The 25,862-nt window shown below is 33.0% G+C and overlaps 1 protein-coding gene across 1 annotated transcript in view; it reads left to right on the forward strand.

The window, feature by feature from the left end:
* Positions 1–25,862, forward strand: part of CNTN5 (contactin 5) — an 853,760-nt gene that overhangs the window by 550,507 nt on the left and 277,391 nt on the right. The window contains exons 8-10 of the mRNA XM_051986848.1: positions 8,037–8,173; positions 13,236–13,365; positions 15,035–15,185. Coding sequence (XP_051842808.1) covers positions 8,037–8,173; positions 13,236–13,365; positions 15,035–15,185 — 418 coding nt within the window. The remainder of the gene's footprint in view (positions 1–8,036; positions 8,174–13,235; positions 13,366–15,034; positions 15,186–25,862) is intronic.

Below are 25,862 nucleotides of genomic sequence, written 5' to 3' on the forward strand. Positions count from 1 at the left end.
CTATAAAAGGGGAATAAGAATAGTACTTAACATTTATTTTGCGGATCAAATGAGATAACACATATACAGAACTTTACCAAATTTAAAGCACCATATTAATACTAGATATTGTTAATTTAGAGAAATAATTATAATTTTTTTAAATTAACCCTGGGTAGAAGGACTGTTCAGAAAATGGAAGGACTTTCTGAACATAATGTCCCATTGAACTGTAGACTGGACTAACCAGAATTCTTGGACATTATTGAGATTGTGTAAATTGAGCATCATAGTTCAGAATGTAGAAGGACTTCATTTGTTGGTACCCCAAACAAAAAATTCTTAGTAGTTAACTTCCTGGCTCTCTCTCAGTTCTGGGTTATATGTAAAGACCACACAGTGCAGAGTCAGATTAGGGAAAGATATAAAGTACAGTGAATCAGTATGAAGCTGATCATGCAGTATGACATACAAAACACAAGCAAACACATATTGTTCAACTTTCTCTCCCTCCTCTTTTTCCCTCCTTTCCTCTCCTCCTTCTCTGTCTCTCTTCTTCTTCTTCTTCTTCTTCTTCTTCTTCTTCTTCTTCTTCTTCTTCTTCTTCTTCTTCTTCTTCTTCTTCTTTTCTTCTTCTTCTTCTTCTTCTTCTTCTTCTTCTTCTTCTTCTCTCTCTCTCTCTCTCTCTCTCTCTCTCTCTCTCTCTCTCTCTCTCTCTCTCTCTCTTTCTGTCTCTCTCTGGATTCACCAAAAAATATAGATCAATTCATTGAAATTCCATTTGTATCTGGGCCTCCAAAGTCCATGACACAGAAGAATTTTTCAACTCCAGGGTTGAACTATTTTGTTAGAAGAACCAAATTACATAGTCCATTATATACAGCTGGCCCCAAACCAGACGATGCTTCTTCATATGCCATACAGTTATTCACCCTGATCATCCTTTAATCTTTTGCCCTGGTGTATACCTCCCACAAGCTGCAAGCTCTGCCTCCTACTTCTTGGTTTATGAACAGTAATCAAATCAGTACTGCTAAGGCTTTGTCAATCCAGTGCTCTCTGGTTTCACTCACTATCACTGTGACTTTCCAGAACAAAGCACCTTTCTCTTGCCACCATTTCCCTACATATGTTAACTTCTTTATTAAAATTCGAGCTCTGAATTTGGGGACTATTTGGCTTTTATATTTGAACCCTCAGTGATTACATTATCTTGTATATAGTAAACAGTTGTATAATGCTTTTTCTTCATTTTTCATAAATTCATTCATTCATTTGTTTATTTTCAGTAGACAATTTGTTATATTGTAACAGTTAATGAATCTGATTACATTAGGAAAAAAGGGAATAAATTTTATAACAATAATATTTATATAATAAATTTTAGAGATGGACTAATTCACTTATAAATTAAATTCTACTTTTAAAATGCCCTTTTTAATTTATTGGGCAATGTTTTAACAGAATTAGTATTTATCTTTCCTTCAAATGAACTGGTTTGTCCATTTTTTTTTCCATTTAAGAAGTAAAACCTAGTTAATGCTTTTCATGAGGCATAATTTTAGGTTGGTATCAATATTTCAAATGTATTTATTCCAGTCTATTCACTTGAACTCTCATGGTCTCCCAAATCTGGTTGAAAGTAAAATGCATTCTATATTCATATTAAGTAGTGACATCATATCATAGTTGGACTAATTCTTCAGATCAATATGGAATCAATAAAGGAATTTAATATAATCAAGGGATAAGCTCTTGACCATAGACTACATTTGACCTGAAACTGGTTGATTATTGAAGAGGACTTAGAATAGAAAAGGAATAAATTGATCAAATATAACTTCTAAAGTTCCAGATTTTAACTTAAAGTAACTAAAAATTATTAGGAATCAATAAGACTTGATGAGATTCAGCTCATTACTGAAATACAGCATGGAAAGGGTCAGCTTGCTCAAAAGGAATACAATAGAAGGGACCACAAACCTCATAGCATATCAAGAAGGTAGCAAAATGTGAAAATCTACAAACTTGAAGAGATTTCATAATGGACTACATTAAGACTAAAGAAGGGATAAGCTAAATATCATTATACTAATATCCTATAAACCTAATTCAGATAGAAGAAATAAATAAATTGCTAATTAGCATCATTCTAGTATATTATTGTGATGGAAGATTTTAATGATTTAGACATATTTTAGAGTTCTCTCTGCTAAAATGTGAAGATATTACATGATACAACTAGGTGATATAAGTGGATAAAGTGCTGGATCTAGAGTCAATAAGATTAATTATGAATTCAAATTTGGCCTCAGATACTTTCTAACTGAATGATCCTAGGCAAATCATTTAAGTCTGTTTGCCTCATTTTTATCATCTGTAAAATGAGCTGAAGAATAAAATGGCAAACCATTTTAGTCTTTTTGTCAACAAAATCTGAAATGAGGTCTGAAACATTACTGAACACTAACAAGATTTTGTTTTTACTTTTCTTGGTATTAATTTAATCTGGAAACAGTGAAAGCATTTTCTCTCTGTATCTGATTCTCAATTAAGAAGAACTGCATAATTAAGTGGAAATAACAAGGAACTTGAATAGAAGTGACTGTGTCATTGTAGTGTTTGTGATAGATATGACAATCAAACTCAATAATATATATGCTAGGCTTTAGAAAAGTAGAATTCAAGGAAAGAAAAATATAATAGACAGGATGGCTTAGTTCTAGGAGTTACAAGTATGATTTCCTAGTCATCAAAGTTTCAAGTAGGGTTTAAGTGATATATTATAAATGGAGAACATAATCTATATAGTAGAGAAAGCAATAGATTTGTACTCTGAAGAGCAGGTTTTAAATTTTGGCCCTGTTAGTTATGATTCTTATTTATTAACTTATTACTATCTTGGGCAAGTCACTTAATCCATCTACAACTCAACTCCTTCATCTGTAAAACGAGGACAATAACACCTTAATAGATAGCCTATGTACCATGATATCTGTGACTCAAACAATTAATTATGAGAAGCATACAATAATGGTAAAGTGAAGTATAAATATAACTATTATTATTAAAACTTTTAATGTGGATGAATTCAATTCTTTAATTCTATAATTATCTGTAGTCAATCTCTGAACAGAGTTTCCAGAAACAAAGATAACAGTTATATCTTTCACAAACTATAACAAAAAAACTGCTGATTTTTACTAATCTTCCCCCTTTTACAGTTTTCTATTCATAAGTTCTTTCCATTCCAATTTATCATCCACATGATTATCATATTAATATTCCTAAAATAGAGTTTGACCATATCTTCTTCTACTCCTCTACTCAAGTACTTTAAATGGCTTTTGATTTACTTCAGAATAATATCAGTTCCTCTGTTTAGTATGTAGTCATTCACAATAAACACAGGCTCCTATCTATCTTTAAAGACTAATTTCATATTTTTCTTCCTAATTTGATGTGCATTCCAGCCTAACTGGCCTACTTGCTTCCCTTCTTCAATGACTTTGCACAGGTTATCTATCATGCCATCAATATTCACCCTTTTCACTTCTGTTTCTTAGAACCAATAGTTTCCTTTAAGATACAAGTCAAGTGCTTTCTCCCTATCAATTGTTAGAGCTCCTCCCTTCAAAATTACTTTATATTTACGTTACATATATTTTGTATTTATTTATCTGCATGTGATGTTTTCCCCCAGTAGAATGTAAGATTCCTGAAGGGACAAATTAGTAGTTTTTGTCTTTGTGTCCACTACATATAGATCAATGCCTGCTAAGTGGAGACACTCAATTCATGCTTATTGAATTGAAATATATTAAATGGAACTCAGCTAGTAGCTTGGTGGAAAATACATAGAGATTGCTCATCAGATACCTGGAAAAAATACCCAGTTGCCTTTTGGAGTAGAAAGGATTTAGGCATTACTTCACACTTCTTTGATTGGTTAAGATGACAGGAAAAGATAATGATAAATATTCGAAAGAATGTGGGAAAACTGGGAAACGAATGCCTTGTTAGTAGAATTGTGAAATGATCCAACCATTCTAGAGAATAAATTGTAATTATTCCCAAAGGGCTATAAAACTGTGCACTCTGATTTCTACTGAGTCTACATCCCAAAGAGATTGTAAAAGAAGAAAACCCATGTGTTCAAAAATGTTTATAGTGTCTCTTTTTATAGTAACAAAGAAGTGGAAATTGAATGGACTTCCATCATTTGGGGAATAGCTGAATAAGTTATAGTATATAAATGTAATGGAATATAATTATCCTATAAGAAATGATGAGCACGCTGATTTCAGAAGAGCCTAGAAAGATCTATATGAACTGATGCTGAGATGAACAGAACCAAGAGTATGTGATGATCAGCTGTGATGGATTAACAATGCACTGTTTCAAAGCAATTCCAAAAGACTTGGGATGGAAAATATCATCTGCATCCAGAGAGAGAACTATAGAAACTGAATATGGATGGAAGCATAGTATTTTCACCTTTTGATGTTGTTGTTTGTTAGCTTATTATTTTTTTCTTTCTCATGATTGTTTTCTCTTTGGATCTGATTTTTCTTGAATAACATGATAAATTTGGAAATATGTTTATAAGAATTGCATTCTACTTCCATCAGATTGCTTGCTGTCTTAGGAAGGGAGGGAGATAATTTTGCAACACAAAGTTTTGCAAAAATGAACATTGAAAACTGTCTTTATAGGTTTTTGGAAAAATAAAATATTATTAAATCCTTGGAGGGGGAATAAATTTAGTTATCATAGAGAATAATATTTTTTATAAACAGCACATTGCATAGCATATAGTAAGAGGATACTTTGGTATTCTTCCTAGAGCTGTCTTGTATCCCTTGGCCAGTCATCCATAGACTGTAACAATTTGCATTGGATGAATATTTGAGAATGTTGGTTTCATTTGCTAGTACTTATGTACCTCCTGGTAGGAAGACAAAATGGTAAGAAACAATCTGTGAACTCTTGTTAAGTCATGCACAATTAACTATAAACTCTGGGCCAAATGGACACAGGCGAACCCATGGTTATACCAAGCATTAATCTCTCAGTAGAAAGAACTGGACATTTTCTAGAAAAAGAAATTGGAACTGACTGGTGAGTTGGCAGTCATTTTTGTCAAGTTTTAGAGAGCAGCCTTGCAAGTATACAACCCTTCAGGGTAGTATATGTTCAATGTGGCTTCCTGCCACAGATACTTTTCCTATCTACAAAATTTTAGGGGAAGAGTGTGGTCTTTCTGCCCTATGGTTCATAGGTTTGGCAAATAAAGGTAGAAGATGAAACGGTAGCACTAACTTGACTGGGTACATATATATATTTATGTATGTAATTAGTGAAAGTCTGGTAGGAAGAATTCTGTTTAAATTTTTATAGAAAAATACAGGCTCCTCTGAAGGAAGTAGAAAAAAAACTTAAACTAAAATTTCTAGTGTGAAATGGTTCAAAAGGCAAATAGACTCTTCACTGGGCAGCCTACTTATGACTGAATAGGAAAATATATATTTGCAGAATGTAATGGAACCTGACTTTGTTTCCTTGAAAATGTTATAAACATGATGGTTTCATTGCTTCTTTATGAGACATAAACTGATTTCTGCCATAAAGGGTTCTATAGAGCTTTCCTACTCTTCTTTGCCTCAAAACTCAAGTGTGAACATCTAAAAGTTATATTAGATGAAAGTATAAGCCACTATCGTGGAAATTATTATCAAACCAGCTTTGACTTATTTAAAAATATTCTTTTGTGGAAATGTTCATAAAATATATGAAAATTCTTCAATAAGTGTCTAGAACATAGTAATAAATGTTTATTGATTGATTAGGGTATGTTCCTAGAAATTATCAAAGTTATCTTATAATTTCTCATTCTACAGAATCCTTATCCATGTATTTTTCTAAAAATCAACCATAGTGAAGCTTGTCAATTAATTATGCAATGCTTTCATTTAAAAATATTTTGAATTGTTTGGGGTTTCAGTGTAGTTAGTTACTGGGTCTATCTGTCATCTCTCATTCTCACATTTTGTAATTACCTTAACACTGATTTTTACCTTGTGATTCCTTCTCACATGCTCGTCATTTATTAAACACAATTTATTAAAAGCCTACTGTATGCAGGTACTATGGGAGAAACAACATTTGGATATGCAATTGTCTTTGCTTTCTGCAGACATATAACCTAACACCGATCATATGCAGCTATCATTTGTTATTCCATTGTCCTCTGAGTTATTTAAATTGGATTGTCCTGAAATCATGGTGATCTATGATTTAAAGTCATGACAGCATCATTAGGAGAAGAATAGATACTGCAGAGATGAGTTTTTCTTGCAAAAAACAATTAGAAATTATCTAATGTACATTATTCCCCATATCAATGAGAAAATACTTGTAAAGTTCTTAGCACAGTGTTTGGCACCCAGTAGGAGCTTAATGAATTATATGTCCTTTCCTTTTCCACTTCACATAAGTATTCCAGTCAGGAATGTGAAAGTAAATTTTTAACAACCAAGTTTCTGATGGGAAGATGGGGAGCAGGGAAGAGAAATATACATACAATTCACTTTTAAGTTCAATCTGAATTTTACTTTCTTCATTATTTCATTGTCTAGACAATTAAAAATAAAAAAATATATATCTATGACTGATATGTAGCATATCTTGATTTCTAAGTAAATGCTTACACTGAAAAATTTTTAATTTGTAAAAATTATTAAAAGCTATCTCCAGCATAGTCCTCATTCCAGTCTAGTATCGTCTTTCTATATAATTCTTAGTATGTCTTCTAATGTACATGATGTGTTTGTCCAAGATGTGTTTGTGAATTAACTAAATCAGTGAAGTACCCATTTGGCTTCATGCTACAACTGGGAAATGAATGTTTTTCATCTATTTAAGTTTTCAATGTAGATGGTTAAAACATTAGGGTGGGAGGAAGCAATCCATGAAGCAGACAGAAAAAGGTATATAGTAATTTAATACATCAATTTTGGGAGGAAAAAGCTTAAGATAAGATAAAGTATTTTCTTTCTTTTAAAAAACATCCACTAAAGACATTTAGTAAAAGATTTTTGAATTTATGAATCTTAAAGCTTTCTTGCCTAATCTAATATAAATAAATGATCTTTAAAACAATAATTTATCCAAAGGAAGGAAAAGCTAGACAAATAAATATCTCTGGAAAAACAGCACAATTTTGAAAGTTGTTTCAATCTTAGACAAGACTGGAATGTTCCTTTTATTGAAGCTATCATATTTAGAATATAAAATAAGATCATACTCAAAAGTTTTCCTCATAATTTCTCTCCCTTTGTATTTGTAAGATATAAAAAGGGCTTTTTTCACATCTTAAATTCTATCTATGGATAATAAATGTTACTCTCACTAAAAAAATAAAAGTAAAGAGTGTCATCAAAGTATCTTTTTATGTAATGTACAAAAAAGAACAGAAATATACTCAGGGTGATACATAGTTAAGCAGAATAGCTTTAAAACTACTATATTGAATGTATTACACACACCAAAATACATAAACTATATCTAATGATAGAATGAAATGATCTTTTTTTTTTTTCTGTTCTTCATACACAAAATTGGTCATATTTGTTGTGGCTATCAAATTCAAAATTACAAAAATAACCTTTTAACCATTACCCTAAATCTTCAAAGGGTTAACGATCATCTTTATGTTAAAAACTTACCACCAATTAATGACTAAGAATTGAGTCCAATGCCTGTAAGTAGGCTAACAAAACAAGACCATCTGTTGGAATTAAAGAAGTATATTTTTAAGCAGTGTTGTTTATCCGCAATAGTGTCACTTTATCTGTACATTTTATATTCTGTATGTAATGCAACATTTTTAGGCTTGATTCTCACTTTTTCATAAATGTGTCTTCCAAGCACCTATAGTTATTAATGAAATTCATAGGAATTAATGAGGAAAAGATGCTGAATATTCAATTAGGTACATTTTGAATTGGCTGAATATTGCCTAAGTATTGAAATAATCACTTTTTGATTTCTTGCAGACTACCCACATTGGGTAGAGAAGCTGAATGATACTCATTTAGACAGTGGTAGCCCTCTCAGATGGGAATGTAAAGCTACTGGAAAGCCCAGGCCCACATACCGTTGGTTGAAGAATGGAGTCCCTCTCTTGGCACAGGTAATGTATTCAGTGAGCCAGTAATTGTAGTACATAAAAAAAGGGAAAAAAGGAAAAACTTTCTATTCTTTGGAGTTGTCCATTTTAAAATTACATGAAAAAAACAGCAGATTTCTCTTTGTGTCTTTAAATAGTGATGGGCAGGGAAAATGAAAGGCTGATCCCTGCCTATGGCCTATCATTGTTACTTATATTTTTCTGTTGCTTTGATCACTGGTGTAGGAGGGATATTCTGACCTCTTTCTTACAGGTCCAGACCTTGTACATTTTAACTCTTCTCTGGATTTCTAACAAAACTGGGCATTTTGTTTTCTCCACAGATATCTTAAGCCACCATCTACTCCCCTCTCCCCCAATTTTAGTACCTCACTTCCATTCAGTCACTTTAACATTGAATTTTTTTGTTTTACATAGTAATATTTACTTCAAAAAAAAAAAAAAAGATTATACAGACATTTTCTCCCAACATCTTGAGTCACAATGCTCCTTATCCTACCTCAGCTGGAGGGGGAAAAACCAGGCTTACAGCTTAGAGCAGTGGTGCTCTTAACTAGAAATATTGATAAGCTAAATAATGTGTGATACCATTATAGGTGGTTTAGGTACACCAAACATCTATTACCCAACTTAACTAAAAATGTTGATAAGCTAAATAACTAGCTTTGGTGTTTTTCCCTCTTTGTTTTGTTGTATTAGGCTCATAGGATTAGAGATTGAAAGCTAAAAAGGACCTTAGAAGCCAAGAAGTCTAAAACTGTCATAATGTTAGTCCTTACAAGCTCAAATCCTAAGCCCAGCTTTCTGAGTAATATCTCCCACCCTGTTCCTTGAATTTCTTTGCTGAGTTTTCTACAATACCAGCCTAGATTAATAGACTCCTTGCTGGGACTGGTGACTCCAATTACTATTCCTAGAACGGAAAAAAATGAAATAGGAGGCCCAAAGCTATCATTCTGGGGGCCATATGCCTTAAAGGAAGGAGGAAACAAGAAGGTCCACAGACTCTCTTCCTTACCATTTGATGTCACAAGCTGCGAGTAAAGAATCTCTTTATCTTCAGACTCAATGCAGGAAAAAGTCAGAACAGTATTCAATCAGGTAATTTCAAAGATGTAGATAATTATGACTATACAGCCAATGGAAAAAAGGTTGTTCTCAATCATATGGTAAACCAAGAAAGAATATTTGCACATCTATCACTTCCACAATCTCCTAGAAACAGACTCCACAGCATCTTCTGCATGTGTGATACCATTATAGGTGGTTTAGGTGCACCAAACATCTATTACCCTATTTACATATATACATACATACATACATACACACATATATGTGTGTATATAAATATATACACATATATTTATATTCTTCTTAAAGTAAAAATTCATTAGAAAATGAAAAGGATTTTCATAATAGCATCAGATATTGTCTCTAAAAATGGACATTGAATATCTTGTAATCCAGTTCTCTTTAATTGACAATACATTACCCAAAATTTCAGAGTTCAGAGAGTCAGAACTGAAACCAAAATTGGCAACTCCTGATCCCCATTTTAGAGTTCTTTCTGCTAGACCATTCTATATTTTGTGCCTTTCTTTTTAAATAGTTCCATTTCTCTCTACTTAATTAGAAATATTGATAAGCTAAATAACTAGCTTTGATGTTTTTCCTTCTTTGTTTGGTTGTATTAGGCTCATAGGATTAGAGATTGAGAGCTAAAAAGGACCTTAGAAGCCAAGAAGTCTAAAACTGTCATTCCACAGATAAAAAACATGAGCACCAGAAAGGTTCAATGATTTACCTACAGTGACACAGAAAAAAGTCTGAGGTAGAATTTAAACCTAGGTTTTCCAGTCCTCTGCTTGTTTTATTTTTGTGAGAGCTATTCAGTCCCAGCCGTCATGGTCCCAAAACCAATTGGATGACATTATGTAATTGTGAACTATGAAAAAAAATTAAAACAAGAATTTAAGTGAATATATTAAGTGTTGTATGATTGGAACAATTCTGTCAAAAATACTGAGGTACTTTATGAAGTGACTTGCAGTATCAAAGAATATATTTAAAATAAGATAATTAAGTGATTTGATAGATGGAGAGCTATACTTGATGTCAGAAAGACTTGAAGTCAAATCTAGCACCAGATATTTACTAATTGTGTGACCCTGAGCAAGTCACTTTGTTTTATCTGTCTCAGTTTCCTCATTTGTAAAATGGTGATGATAATAATAGCACCTATTTCCCCAGGGTTGTTATGAGTATCAAATGAGATAGTATTACTAAAAATCTTTGTAAATCTTAAAGTAGTACATAAATATTAGCCATTGCTATTGTTTTAATAAAATACAAATTTAAAAAAATTATATATATGTGCGTATATATATATACACATATATATATATCCCATCTATAACTCTTCACCTCACAATAGTGAAAGTCACCTTTTCACAATAAATATACACACACACACTCTTAAAATCATTCACAGCATAGTTCTATTTATCTCTGGAGGTGGATAAGATTTTTGTGGTTAATTTGAATGTTATAATAATCAGAATGGCTTACTTGTTCATAGATATTCTTTTTTTAATATAAAGCTTTTTATTTTCAAAGCACATGCATAGTTCTCAACATTCACCCTTGCAAAATCTTTAGATACTCTTCAAGCAATACTGTTGCTACTGTATCTAAAATTTTCTCAGTTCTGCTAATGCAAGTCTTTCGATTTTTTTCTAAGATCATTGAGCCCATCGTTTTTTTAATGGCAAAATCATATTCCATCACAATCATACCACAGCTTGTTTGTTTAACTGTTCCTCAATTGATATAATCCCCTCAATTTCCATTTCTTTGTCACTACAAAGAGTTACCATAAATATATTAGAATAGATTCTTATATTTTTCTCCTGATCATTTGGGAAAAAGACCCCATAATGGTATTGCTGGGTCAAAGAATATACAGTTTCATAACTCTGGACATAATTACAGACTCTTCAAAATAGTTGGATCAGTTTACAGTTCCTTCAACAGTGTATTAGTGTCACAATTTTTCCATATCCCCATCAACATTTGTTATTTTTCCCAGTATCATTTTAACCAATCTAATAAGTATGAGATGACATCTCAAAGTTGTTTTAATTTGCATTCTCTAATCAATGACAATTTATCAGTTTTCATGACCATATATATTCATGATTATATATGTATATATATATACACACACACACACACATATGGATATATGTGTGTATAAATATGTATATATGAATATATGTGTGTAAATATGTATATATGAATATATGTGTGTATATATAGATTAAACATCTATTTATAATATCCATTTATCTATCCATCCATCTCTCTGTCTGTCTATCTCTCTCTCTCTCTGGTTTTCTTCCACCAAAACTACTTTTTTTCTATCCTTTGACCATTTATCAATTGGGGAATGTCTCATATTCTTATAAATTTCACAAAATCTATATATATTTAAGATCTGAGACCTTTATCCAAGAAACTGTCTTTAATTTTTCCCAATTTAATACATAATTAATGTAATTTATTAAAGTGATGGAAATATCTGAGATTTTATCCATAACTCACTAAAACTACTGGTCAATTTGGTACTCAGTGTTTTGATAGATATATGGTCTCTTCAATGTGGGTATTCTCTCTAACATTTCAGTAAAAAAAGTAATGATCATAATAATAATTATATTAGTTGCTTGGCATTCTATGGCCTGAACAAATGATAGATTGGCTGCATTTTTTCATTTTTGACAATTTTAGAGTAATATCCACCCAAGTCTCAGTATTATATAAATATAGCCATTCATTCATCAGCACACTTCAATTTAGAATGAAGAATTCCCTCTCTTCTAGTATGTGTCCTTAGACAAGGGAACTAATGTATTTTTAAACAATAATGATAGACTTAATCACACTGTAGTGATTTAGTTTGGTGGGGGAAAACTGGCTACAAGATTTGATTTAGATTGCCAAAAGTTCTTCCACAATTTTTAATTTTATTACTAGATTTGTAAAGTATTAACTCCATATGTGTCTTAAACTTTAATATTCCACTGAAGATTATGTCTAAATAAACATACATACACACACACACACACACACACACACACACACATATACTTTATTTCTTTTTTCCCGCCACATCTTTCACAGAACTACCAAACAGAATATAATTGTGGTGTTCTTCTTCTTTTTTATAATATAATTGTCCTCAGTGGGAGCAGGACTTTTGGGGAGGTTTTCTGGAGGCAGCCTTAGTTTCAGTTCAGAGTAATAATCATCTCAAATACCGCCAGCTGATAAAATCCAAAGTTTATTTTCTCCTTCCAAGTCTTGTCTTTTTCCTTGGGCCCAGTTAGCTTTCTTAGAGGTCTCTCTCCCTCCTTGGTTCCAAGAGCTCTTGCAGCTTGTCTTTTGGCTCTTCCAGCTTCTGCCTTTAGCTCAATTCCGACTCAGTCTCCTTCATTGACTGACTGACTCACTGAAGCTCTAAGAGCTTCTTATATATGATCTCTTAAAGGTGTGAATCCAAAAGTTGACTCCTCCTCTGAGAGTGGGATTATGGGAGGTGTGAATTCACAAAGTTACAAAGTTTTGTGTAGCTCCCCTACTTGTGAACTCCAATGTGTGAGCCAATGTGTGAATTCTCAAAGGTGTAAACTCAAGCACTGTTTCTACCAATTCCAGTGAGTTATCACTAGGTTTCTAACATATAATAAAGGCAGTTTATTTGGCAAGGCAATATGACAAATTCTGAATAAATTAAACAAATCATATAAAGAAAAAATATATATACTTATGGTGTTGTTACCTTTTTTTTTTTTCCCCTAGCTAAGCTTCTATTGTTCTCTTACCAGAGAGGGGAAATCCTATATTTAAAAAAGTATAAATAGCAAATAAATTCTATTGAGACACAAAATTGTGCTCTAACCTCACTGATTTTAAGAGGTTTGGTTCATAGTCTCTGACTTATCACTCAGAAATTCTACATCCTCTATTTACTTTGTAGAATGATGTTATTTCTATTCTATTACAGAGCAGGGTTGAGATGGTTAATGGTGTATTGATGATCCACAATGTGAATCAGTCGGATGCTGGAATGTATCAGTGTTTGGCAGAAAACAAATATGGATCCATTTATGCCAGTGCTGAACTAAAAGTTTTAGGTAAGTAATTTGAAAGCAAAAAAGGGTGACTTCCTTTCTTTATACAATTATCATTTGAAATCTTGAGTATTTTATTTTTTCCTGTATTTTTCCCTAAAACTTTTAGGTTTCTGTTCTTTTTTTTTTTTTAAGTTTATGGTCAGTTTGCTCCACAAAATCTTTACAGATACTAGATTTCTCAGATATAATGTTGGAGGCCATTGTTCTATTGTCAGAGGGGGAAAAAAAACAAAACAAACTTCTATTGCTTTTATTCAAACTTGTGTCTCATGGCTTGTAGTGGCATACTTAAGTATAAAAAGATTATATTTATTGCTATGCCTAATCTCCCACATGTAATGATCTGATTTATGTTTCTTGCTAAAAGTCTAATACACTATGTTTTGTAGAAATATGCCTTTCAGTTTCCTTTTAAGATTCAAAAGAATGGTGCTAAAATCAAAAGGAAAACAACATTGAGATGAATAAAGTAGTTGGATCACTATAAACAACCATACCCTTTCCAGCTCAGGAAGATTAATATCATTTCTTATGAAGTCTATTTTTTATATGTAAATAATCCATTTATCACTTAAAGAATGTTCAATTTTGTCTGACTTTAAAGGCTTAAGCTAAGATCTGCCTAAAACAAAAGATATGTGATCTCTTCTGCATAGAGAGCAGAGCACAAGTTCTGAACCCTCACCCCCAAACCTCACAAATATGCATAAATAAAAGGACGTTTTCTCTGTGTGTTTATAGGAGTTCAGTTCAGTGCTATTAAGCTGAAAAATAAGATTCAAAGTGTTTCTGACAAAAGAAAAGGATCTGTCATTTGTAGATTAGTCTCAGATTTAATACCCATGAATGTCTTAGAAAGTGTCCATATTTGTCTGGGACGGGGGAGAAGGCAGGATGCTCACTTCATTCCCCTCCCCAAAGAAAATTCAGGATTGCCATTTTGTAGGCCCTGTAACTGTGAAAGCTTGGGGGAAAGAAGGGCAGCTTCTAATCATGAGTGACTCATTGCTGGATGATTCCATTTAGAAATCACAAAAATCCTCTTATTGTCTATGTAGCCAAAAGAGCTGGTGACTAGATGAATATACATAATGGAACAGTCTGCTTCTCTCTCTCTTCCTTTTTATCTGCAAATCATGGCAGCTCCTATGTGCTTGCTTTCGCTTCCATGTTTTAAAAGCCACATGGAGACCAGAGTGGGTAATAGAGCCAGCTGTCCCTCACCCACCAGACTCAGGAAGCAGTTGGGAACAGTGTTAATTTGACTTTAGATATGGAGCATGTTTCATAGGGAGGTGAAGAGGACGGCAGCCCCCTACATCTACTTGTCTGCAGGTTATTTTATAGGAAAATACCTTTAGCTAGAGATTGCAATTTTGCTTTCATATCAGTTGCGAGTTAACTGAATTGATCTAACAAGTTTCAAATATAGCAAGTAATATGACCTTCTGCAAGAGATAAGTGGCAAGGTTTTGCTAAATGACAAAAATTAAATTATAGTCTTTCCATTTAAATCTGAAGTTAAATTAGTGCTCATTCTATTTGTATTGTAATTTTGTTTCAAAGAAAAAATGCACACTTCTGAAGAATGATTAGTGAAAGTTCATGGTTGTAAACATCCATGGTTGTTTCTACAAAAATGAATATATTTCTTTTTTTTTTTTAACAGCCTCAGCTCCTGTTTTTGCACTAAATCAACTGAAGAAAACAATAATAATTACCAAAGGCCAAGAAGTTCTCATAGAGTGCAAACCTCAAGGTTCTCCAAAACCAACAATTTCTTGGAAGAAGGGAGACAAAGCAGTGAGAGAGAACAAGAGGTCAGATGTCTGTTAAGTAATTTAATCATTGTGCTGTTAGTTTTATGTTTTCATTGGTTGTAAGTAACTCACATTTAGATATAGGACAGAATGTGAATGCATGACAAAAGAATGTGTAAATTGGTTTGAATAAGGATATTTCTAAATGATGACTGTATTGGAAACAAAAAGTTCTAATTCAATCCAATCAGTCTCCTTTATCTGTATGAGACAGTTGTACCCCAAACTGAAGATATCACTGAGTCACAATAGTGCACACCTGCTGTTTTAAAACAATGTGTTGCATCTACAGTGGGGTCATATTTGATGACATTCACCTGAATGGTGAAAGTTCCAGTTCAGACTAGAAAAGCCTCATAGATTGGAAATGCAGTTTATTTTCATGCTTGCACACTATAAAAAAAGAATTACCTTTCCCTAAGCAGTATGATCAAAATTCATCTGTGGAAACAAGTTCATTCCTTGAGAGAATTGATCTAAAATTTTTTAGAGGTGAATATCTCCTGTCGTTTAATGAAAAAAAATCATTTATAATAGTTGTATTAGGCTTTGTTTTAGGAAATTGAAAATATTTACTGCAGTAATAAAGTACATATGCTTTATCATTATAACTCATCTCTTTAAAATTTACATTATTTGCTCTTATATTTGGGAGTAAGAAGTTAAGTTTTATTCTTTTTGTTTCATTCCAGCATAAATTAACTCAGAAATTGTTCATAGATTTGTTATTGCAGCTTTTTAAAGTTAGGCTTTCTGGAAAAACAAATGTTCTAAAGATAATACCCAGATCATGTCAGAGGAAGAGGGTTACTATAATTGTCCAAGTATAGTCTACCTCTAATTAATAGAAGCCACAAAAAATAGAAATTATGATGTCTATTAAAAATAAATAAAAGAGCTACTTTTGCTTGAATTGAGTGTTTAATCAAGTCACTGACATTGCATAGAGCCATTCCAGGAAGTTAAACCCCACATTCTCTTTGCCACTTTGTCAATAGTTGGATTTAATTCTGCCTATAGAGAATAAAGTTTTTGTCACAGCTCTTTCAAAGTAGCATAGAGATAGAATAGAGATTGAATTTCCCCTTTCATCCCATAGGTTAATCTAAAATGTTGAGATTATATTAGAGGCCACTGTTTTTGATGTAGTAGAATTGCAAGTTTGGCTTCTGGCAGAACATATTGAGCACATTAAAAGGAATGGTCATCACTGGATGACCTATGATATCTCAAATAATCATTGCCTTTAAACAGATTTGTCAAAGGATTTTGGAGTAGAATTAAATTATCTTATTTAGGTTTGAATTAATTTTGACTATTCTGCTTCTTTCTTAAATATCTCTTCAAAATTGAATAACTTCAGATGCTGAAAGGCAGCTCAAAATTGAGAAGAGCTGGTCTTGAGGACAGGAGGTCTTGAGTTCATAGTACACAGTGTTTATATGGAGGAAAAAATGTGGTTTGGGACTAGTCTGGTAGATTTGTAGAGAGTCAAAACTCTGGAGAAGTACACTTGAAACAAAAATGTTAACTCAGTGGAACTGATGAGATAGTGGTTACTAGTTCACATATACCTAATCCTTAGCATGGTGATGTAATGGTTCTCTAAGTTCACACATAATCAGTATGCTGTAATGATGTAATTGCAATAAGGTATATAAGGGTTAAGAAGCACTGAAAGAGAAACATTCTATCTTTGACCAGCCTTGTGGTGGTTGTCCTGCCTCCTGCACTAAGATCAAGGCTGGTCCAGAGGACCTCCAGAAAGCCATCCTGGACAGTACATAGATTGTTCCTCTTCCTCACAGATCCTAAGTTAGCAGGGATAGTAGATTTAGATAATAAGAGCCCTCAATTTTGTTATGACTTCAAGATGAAATTCTTTTATTTCAATTCCTTTTGGGGCAAGAGGCAGAAAGGAAAAGATTTGGGCCTGACATTTCATCAGGAGAATTCCCTATAAGGAAACCCCTTGCACAACTGCATAGCTGCAAATGTACTATAATTTATGGTCTTCCTGGCTGACTGAAAGGTTCAGTTACCCAGTGTTACATAACCAGTATTTGCTAGCTTTGAAGACTAGTCCTTTATTTGTTATACCATGCTGCTGCTTTCCAAATAATACTACCAGTATATGTTTGCTTACTATTCTAAATCTGATGTTGGATCTCAGCATAAAGTTTTTGATAGTTGTGGTTTCTTTTTCACTGGACCAGACAGAAAAAAAGGGAAGGTGTTCTCTGGAAGGGTCCCCTTTGTGCTTTTGAAAAAATTAGATTTGAATCCTTTGGAAGATCTGGCTGTTTTAGTTGACTGATTCTTAAGAACTCGTCTCTGTGAGTGATACATTACTGTGCTAAATCAATAGAGTTATATTAAATTGAGAATATAATTATAGCATTCTGTCAGGACAATACAACAAATTCACAATTCTATGAGCACTATTGAATCAAGTCCGAAAGATGAAATTTTACTATGCTGTTAGACATAATATATTTGGTCTCCATTAATAATTGTCACTATGAAAAGTCAATGTAAATAAGATTGCTCCAAAGATATGCCTTTCTAATTAGTGCTGAACTGACTTCAGAAAGTCAACATGTTTGGCTCAGCTAAAACTGTATTCTGTGCCACCACAGCAGAATCCTACTATAAAAAGGGTCATAGATCTAACATGCTGAAGCCTGTCTACAAAACTACTCCAAGTAATTGAGAAATGGCTATCTAATCATTATTTCTGCAAAATAAAAAAAAAAAAAGCCAAGATATTTAGAAATTTCTACATGTTCTCATTAAGGAACCTACAATTTATTACTATAATAATTTCATATTTTCTATGTTATAAAAAATGTTCAAACTCAGAATAGGTTATAAGGTCATATGTGAACAGATGCTCAGGCAGAAAAAAATGGCTAGAGGAATAGAATGGTGTCAATGTAAATAACCTTAACCTCTAAGGTGTCATTTTTATCATTTATAAAATAAAAAGGTTAGTCTGGATGTTCTCTAATGTCCAACACTACATCTCTAATCCTCTTCTTTTTATTTTTGGGTAACTCCTAAAAATGACTATAACCTAATTATGTAGAGGTGAAATAGTTAACTTTTTCAAGGTTCAGAATAGATTGTTTTGCAGCTATTTCACATTTGGGGTGAAAGTTCAGGTTAATTCTTACTGTATTCAAACATGTGCACTACTCTAAGGACTTTTATCTATTGGAAAACCAATTTCAAAGGAATTAACCCCAGGCTATCTAAGCTGGTTCCAAAAACAATTATTTTGAATTCATTTGAGAGAAGAAATTCAGAAATCAAATTGTAGCTTACTATGTGGGCAAAAGAAATAATTTTATGTAAAGAAAGGAGAGCAATGAAGAAGAAATGCATTATAATAGTAATTTCTAAATATTAAACACATGCCACTATTATCAAAGCCAAAAGAGAACATTTTCAGAAAAGACTGCCATAGCTTAAGGCATTAAGAAGTACAATGAAAATTTGAATTGCATAAAGATGTGCAATCTAGTGATTAAGGAACATGACAAAAAAATCATAAACTTTAAAATTTTAATTCCTATGCCAAATCTATAATTTTCCATACTATGTTGGACAGTTTATTTAAGTTATGTCAATTCAATGCCAGAAATCTGATTCACAGATAAAATTTTTAACTAGGCAACCGGTACTTGTGTATACAAAGTACCAAAGGACCATATTGATTCATGTTTTACCACCATTTTCCCTCAAAACTCAATTTTCTGGTTATTTTGGTATTATACAACTGTAACCTACTTCAAATTTCTATTTTTCATACCACAGAAAAACATAAAAACTACACAACAGATTCAGTATTAGTGACCTGTGGCAATAAGAAATAGTCCTTAAATATATCACCATTTATATATTAAGTAGAGTTACTCCCTTGATATGCTCATGAACCTATTAATTGAATTTTAGATCTCTTACTTCAAGTCTTGAACTTAGATATATAGTATGGCCTTCTCTTTCTCTCTTACTATTAAAAAGAGAGAAGTTCCTAAGAAACGTGTTATTGTTCTAAAGGAATGTCATAGTCACTTTTATAGTTCATGTGCAACACATTTAGATACCTATATGTGGATCTAAGAAATGTGACTGAAATAATAAATTATTTTAAAGACGTTTTGATGCCTTCTCTACCTTAAGATGGTTTCTCAAATGACTTTTAACACTAGGGACTATATTTCATGATCTATAAAATAAGCTCAAGGAGCAGTAAGTAGTAACATGTTTCATAAGCTTTTTTTTTTTTTCCATTTAAGAGATTTTTTTTCTCTCTCCTACTCAAAGTATTCTGCTCATTAAACTCATATTGGATTTTCACTTCAGCTCATTATTTCCATTACTTGGCCATTAAGTATTGTTAAAATAAAATCATCCAAAAGCACTCCAGCAGTGCACAAATATTGTCTCCATTATTACGTGTTCAGCATCCTGTATTGGTTGTAGACAAAGACAGTCTCTACTAATGTGAAGACTGGATTTGGAATCAAAGTAGAGGGTTTTTTTTTTTGTTGTTGTTTTCTTTTGTTGTCTTTTATCCTACAAATGAATACTACACTAAGAAAGGAATTGCGCAGTGATGGAAGTTCATTAGAATGTTGTTATGTTCCACATCTGGCTTCAGATTATTTGCATTTATTGAAATCTTAATGTAGTTTAAGCTGCAGTTTTCACTTCTGGGGTTTTTATCAATTAGTGGGATAATGGCCAGTAATGAAGGGGGGTCACTAAGAAATCCAGCGTTAAGAAATTATCGCATGATGGGGCAGCATTACAACATAATTTTGCTTTATAGGGAACACAAATCAGAACAAAGAGTAGCATATCATTCCTAATGGTCCTCCTCCTCTCTAGGAGAGTTTCAATATAAGAAAGTTGAAAACTGGCTTGAACAGAATTGTTTTCAACTTACTCATTTAGCATTCTGAGAAAATTGTACTTGAAATACCCATCAGTTCACTTTCATTGGGAATTCATGTTGTGGTTTATTAGGCACTGATGATCAAGTTCATACTGACTACCACTACATATGGAAAAAATATATTCTTTATGTGAACCCTAGAGACCAATGCTGCTAGAAAAAAAGAAGTCATCTTACCTTTTCTGGAGAAGGAAAGGAATTCATGATTATAATTAAAGTCTTGTTTCTGTCCCTCTGTTTCAACTTACATGCTGTGTTTACTAATGAACAAGCTGTTTTGTTGTTTCCTTTGTGACAATGTCTTTTAAATATTAAGAACATAAAACAATGTAGACCCCAGCTATTCTGAATTTCCTAAGTGCATAGAGACTATACAATGGAGAAAGAGAAAGAAGTAAATATAAAGAATGGAATTTCTTTAGTGTCTTCTAAATCTTTTAATATTTGTTAGTAGAATATCTTTTAAATGAAATTATATTGTCTAAGGAAGAAAAAACGTAATTTGACTAAGTTTCCAGATACATTTCATTCAGTTCAATAAATATGCACCTATTTATTATGTGAAAGGCATTGTGCTAAATTAATCTATAGGACAATACTTTCGAAATGGTGGTGTAATTGAATTTACTGCCATTTTTTAGTCTAATAGGAGACATTTACAAAAAGAGTTTTCAGATATATAAAGGATTATCATACAAGGAATGGTGACTGTTGTTCTATATGTCCACTCAAGGAAAAGCAAAATGAAATAGGTCTAATTTGAACAAGCATAATGCAGTTTAAATAAAAAGAAAGGAGGGCAGCTAGCTGGTGCAGTGGATAGAGCACCACCTTGAAGTCAGGAGGACCAGAATTCAAATTTGGCTTTAGATACTTAACACTTCCTAGGTATGTGATCCTAGGCAAATGATTTAACTCCAATTGCCTCATCCAAAAAAAAAAAAAAAAAAAAAGATAAGAAGAAAGGACAGAAATTACAAATCTTTAAAGGAAATGTCATTTCTTTGAATTTCACAAATATTTTCTCATGTAGCTTGAGTGTACTATTGTCCAAACAGAAGAAAATGGACAAGGATGCCTCTTGCAATCCTTGGCTTCATTGTTTTTGCCTAAAAACACAGTAACATGTTTCAGAGAACCATTGAGATTTATGACCACTATAATGAAATAACATTTTTAGCAATGTTGATTTGGCCAATCTTAACAAGTCAGTTCAACAGACTTTTTTGAGAGTCTACTAAACACAATACACTGATCTGTATAAGAATGGGGGTAGAGTATACATATAAAGATCAATAGATTTGAATCCTTGATTTCAAGAAGCGTACCAACTAGTATAGGGGTGGATGCATTATCATCTGGGCAGCAACCTGTATAAGGTCTGCAAAATCATTTGCTAAGGCAACACTAGGCAATGATGAACTGAAAGCTAGGTACAACAACATTCCACTACTTGAGTTCTATAAATTAATAATTTTGTATGGTCCATGAATGATTTTATAACTATCTAAATGGCCCTTAACAGAAAAAAAGGTTTCTCACTCCTCATTTAGTAAAATGAAAGAAATGCATAGAAAGAAGCATAATACAAAGCAGAATCTGATAAGTGCAGTGTTTAAGGTGCAAGCCAAATATTCCGGGAACACAGAAGTTGAATAGATTATATCCAATAGGATAAAATCACATTTCATTTAAATAACTGGTATTTATATTGGCTCTTGAAGGATGGAGTAGGATTTTGAAAGGAAAAATGAAGAAGAAGGGCATCCCAAGAATGTGATGATTAGAAGCTCTAAAAGAGCCTAAAATATTCTCCTTGCTCTCTCTGCTTGTTAAAATCCTACCCCATCTTTCAGTTGCAGCAGAAATGTATTTATCTCATCATCCTATTCTGGTCAGCCCTTTTTCAAGTTAAGTTTTATCACTGAATGTGTTAGTAATACCTCTTATATTGGTGTCAGTCACAACAGATATGCATTCTCTCCATGCCTTCAATCTAGTAATTGAATATGATATAATTGTTGAAGTAAACATATGCCAATAGAAATTCCCTAGAGCACTCCACTAGAAAGTCACGTACAGGGTGATTTTTGTCAAATCATGGTTACTCTTTGGATCTCATCAGTATTATTCTAAAAGTCAGTTCAGAAGAAAAATTCAGGCAAATAGAAAAATGTACATTGATACCAGGTAAAGATGTGGATGTCCCCAAATTTCACGAAGATAACAGGTGTTTCCTCCATTAGAACAAATTAGAAAAGGCTCATTTTATAAAGGGCAATTAGGTAATACAGTGGATTGAGTGTTTGGCCTAGAGCCAGGAAGACATGAATTCAAATCCAGCCTCAGACTCTTACCATGTCATCCTTTGCAAATGACTTAATCTTGTTTGCCTCAATTTCCTCAAATGCAAAGTTTGAGAAGGAAATGGCAAGTCACTTCTATATCTCCTAAGAAAAACTCCTAAGAAAAACAATGAACAGTTGGAAATGACTGACAAACAAGTAAACAAAAAAACAGAGATTATGTAGTGAAGTAAAAAAAAAAAAAATTAGATAATTTCCTATATCAATCAAAAGAACCAGACAAACTTAGCCACTATCCAGAAGTTTCCTAGTTCTATTAAGAAAGGATATGGAAAACCCAATAAAGATATCTATATTTTTATCCAAAATATAATAATTCAAATGGGTAAATAGCTGCTTGAACCCCAGAAGTAACAATTCACCTGCACGTTAAAAATAAAACACAAAGTGTAGTGTTCTGGTTGGTTTTCTGGAGGTCTTGGGACTAGCCTTCATTTCAGCAGAGTAATCACCATGAGAATAGCCAGGGATAGAGTCCACAAATTCTTTATTATCTCCTTCAAAGTCTGTCTCCTTTATTTGGGGCCTGGCTAGTTTTCTGGAGGTCCTTCAGACGGGACTTGGTTTCAGTGGAGAAATGAAGGAGCGCAACCAGGAGCCTGATCAAAGATGGAAGGTCTCTCTGAATTCGAGGGCTTGTGCTCCAGCCTCCAGCCACCACAAAGGTGGGAGATGGAATGAATGTCTCTGGCTGAGTTTATCCCAGCTTATATATTCTATTGTAATTATATCATCGTAGGTGTGAATCTTGTAGAACTATATTAAGTACTAAGTACATGTACTGAACTAGAGAACTATTAATCACCATGATAAACTAGATAACCATTGTCTTATCAATTTTACTTAGTTAACACCTTGTAAGGACCCTTGTTTCAAGTACAGAGTTCTGGTCCATTACAACATAGCATAAGAAATTACATGGAGTGAGGATTGTTGAGCAACAAGGATGTTAGCACAGAGCTAACAAATCAGTTTAAATACTCCAACAATCCATCAGTCCTGTTGATGTGACCATTCCCTTCAAAAGTACAGGTTGAAACCTATTTATTCTTGACAATGCTTGGAGTCAATGATCTTAGAAAAATATTGCTAGACTTGTACAAATAAACAGCAAAATGAGAAGAACCAAGAAAATGTTGTCTATAGTAACAATATTATTTTAAGAATGGTGCTGCTTACTTCTTGTCCAGTTCTCCTATAAGCTTTCCACAGGACTGAAGGGAAAGGATTCATTCACTATGGTGTTAGCATTTCTCAATTTCTCATCATATTGTGAAAATAGGACTGTAGTACATAAGCTACTCATCAATGATCTCTTCCTCTTGCCACATGACCAGCTCATCTAATTTTTTTAATCAGACATTTATTTGATAATATCTTTTGTTCTTCCTAAGAGTTCCTTATTTCCTATGTATGGCAGTCTTTTTTACTTTTCCATTATTTTCTCAATTGGCCTTGGGTAATATTAATTTTTAATTCTCCAGAAAATGTAGTGTTCTTTTTTACACATAGTCAATGAACCTGGTATTTAAAAGGAAGTTCTTTGTTTCAGGCAGAAATTTGGAACCATTCAAGGAGATTTGCAATTTCCAAAAAGAAATTGAACTCACTTTCTTCTAGTTTGATTCTTTGCTCAACTGAATGTCCATGTGCCGTATCTGTCATGGATGGAGGATGAGATGGTTTGATGAGGGTGGTATATACAGATTGGAGATACACATACAAAAAATGAAATAAGCTCTAGTGTCAAGGAGCTTACATTCTAATGGAGAAGAAAATATGAATGGATAGGCAGCTTGATTGCACAGTGGTTCGAATCAGAAAGTTCAAATTTGGCCTCAAACATTTGCTAGCTACATAGCCCCAGGAAAGTCACTACCTCAGTTTGCTTATCTATAAAATGGGAATTACAATAACACTTACCTCCAAGGATTATTATAAAGATAAAATGAAATATTTGTGTTACAAATATGAAAATACTATATAAGAATAGCTATCATATTGGCTATTAGATAAGCATATACAGAATAAATATAAAGAGAATAAATAATAAAATAGTTAAATTCAGAATTAGAGACTTCCAGAAGTCAAAATGGCAGAGTAAATCACTATAATTCTCCCATGTAGATCTCCAAATAGCCATGAAGTAGCACTCCCAAACAAATCCTACAACAGCAGAACCAGAACAAATGATGAGTGGAAACAGTCTTTTAGCTTAAGAAACTTTGAAGATCAGAAAAAAAGATCTGTCTCAGATAAAAGGGAAATGCAGCCTCAGGAAATGTCCTAGCAAGATACACCTTAGCAAACCAGTGGGAGATCCTGAGGCCCAGTGAAATGGAATAAGTAAATGCCAGAACTAGGATCACCCTACACTCTACTAACTTCAGAATAGCCAGAGGAATAGGCAGTCTGCCATGTGCTTTAGCATAGCCCCAGACAAACAAGCAATCTCCAAAAGCCAGATATCTTATGCTTCAGTGTAGCCTTGGGAGAATGCAGAAACAACTGACCCAGAAAACAAACCCAGGACAGACATTGTCAGAATCAGTCAGTGACCTGACAGACATAATCAAAAGCAGGATATAAACGGCATCTTTCAAGGAATTATGAAAAAACAAACAAACAAACAACTGTTCTGATATCCTAGAAGCTAAGTATTAAAAGAATACATTGATCATCTCAGGAAAGAGATCCTCAAATAAAATCTCCAGGAAATTATAGCCAAAATTTCAAAACTATCAGTTCAAGGAAGAAATATTGCAAGTGGCCAGAAAGAAACAATTTGAATATTAAGAAGCCACAATCAGGATTACACAGGACTTGGCAACCACAACATTACAGGGTTGGAAATTATGGAACATGATATTCTAGAAGGCAAAGGAGCTATGACTATAACTAAGATTCATCTACCCAATGAATTTAAGTATGATACTTCAAGGAGGAAAAAAAAATGGCCATTCAATGAAATAGAAGGATTCTAAACTCTGCTAAAAAGACCAAAATTGAACCAAAAAAGTGATCTAATGGCATATGAAGAAGCAGTCTAAATCACTTTTGATTGGAGAATTACAAATTAAAATGGCTCTGAGGTATCATTTCACACATATCATACTGGCTAATATGACAAAAAAAAAGGAAACAAATGTTGGTGAGAATATGGGGAAATTATGACATGATGCACTATTAGTAGAGTTGTGAACTGATTCAACCATTCTGGAGAGCAATTTGGAACTATGCCCAAACAACAACCAAGCTGAGCATACTGTTTGATCCAGCAATACCACTACGAGTTCTGTATCCCAAAAATATTATAAAAAGGGCAAAAGGGCTTACATGTGCAAAAAT

The sequence above is a fragment of the Antechinus flavipes genome, chromosome 3 (assembly GCF_016432865.1).
Source record: "Antechinus flavipes isolate AdamAnt ecotype Samford, QLD, Australia chromosome 3, AdamAnt_v2, whole genome shotgun sequence".
In the NCBI taxonomy this organism is placed as follows: Eukaryota; Metazoa; Chordata; class Mammalia; order Dasyuromorphia; family Dasyuridae; genus Antechinus; species Antechinus flavipes.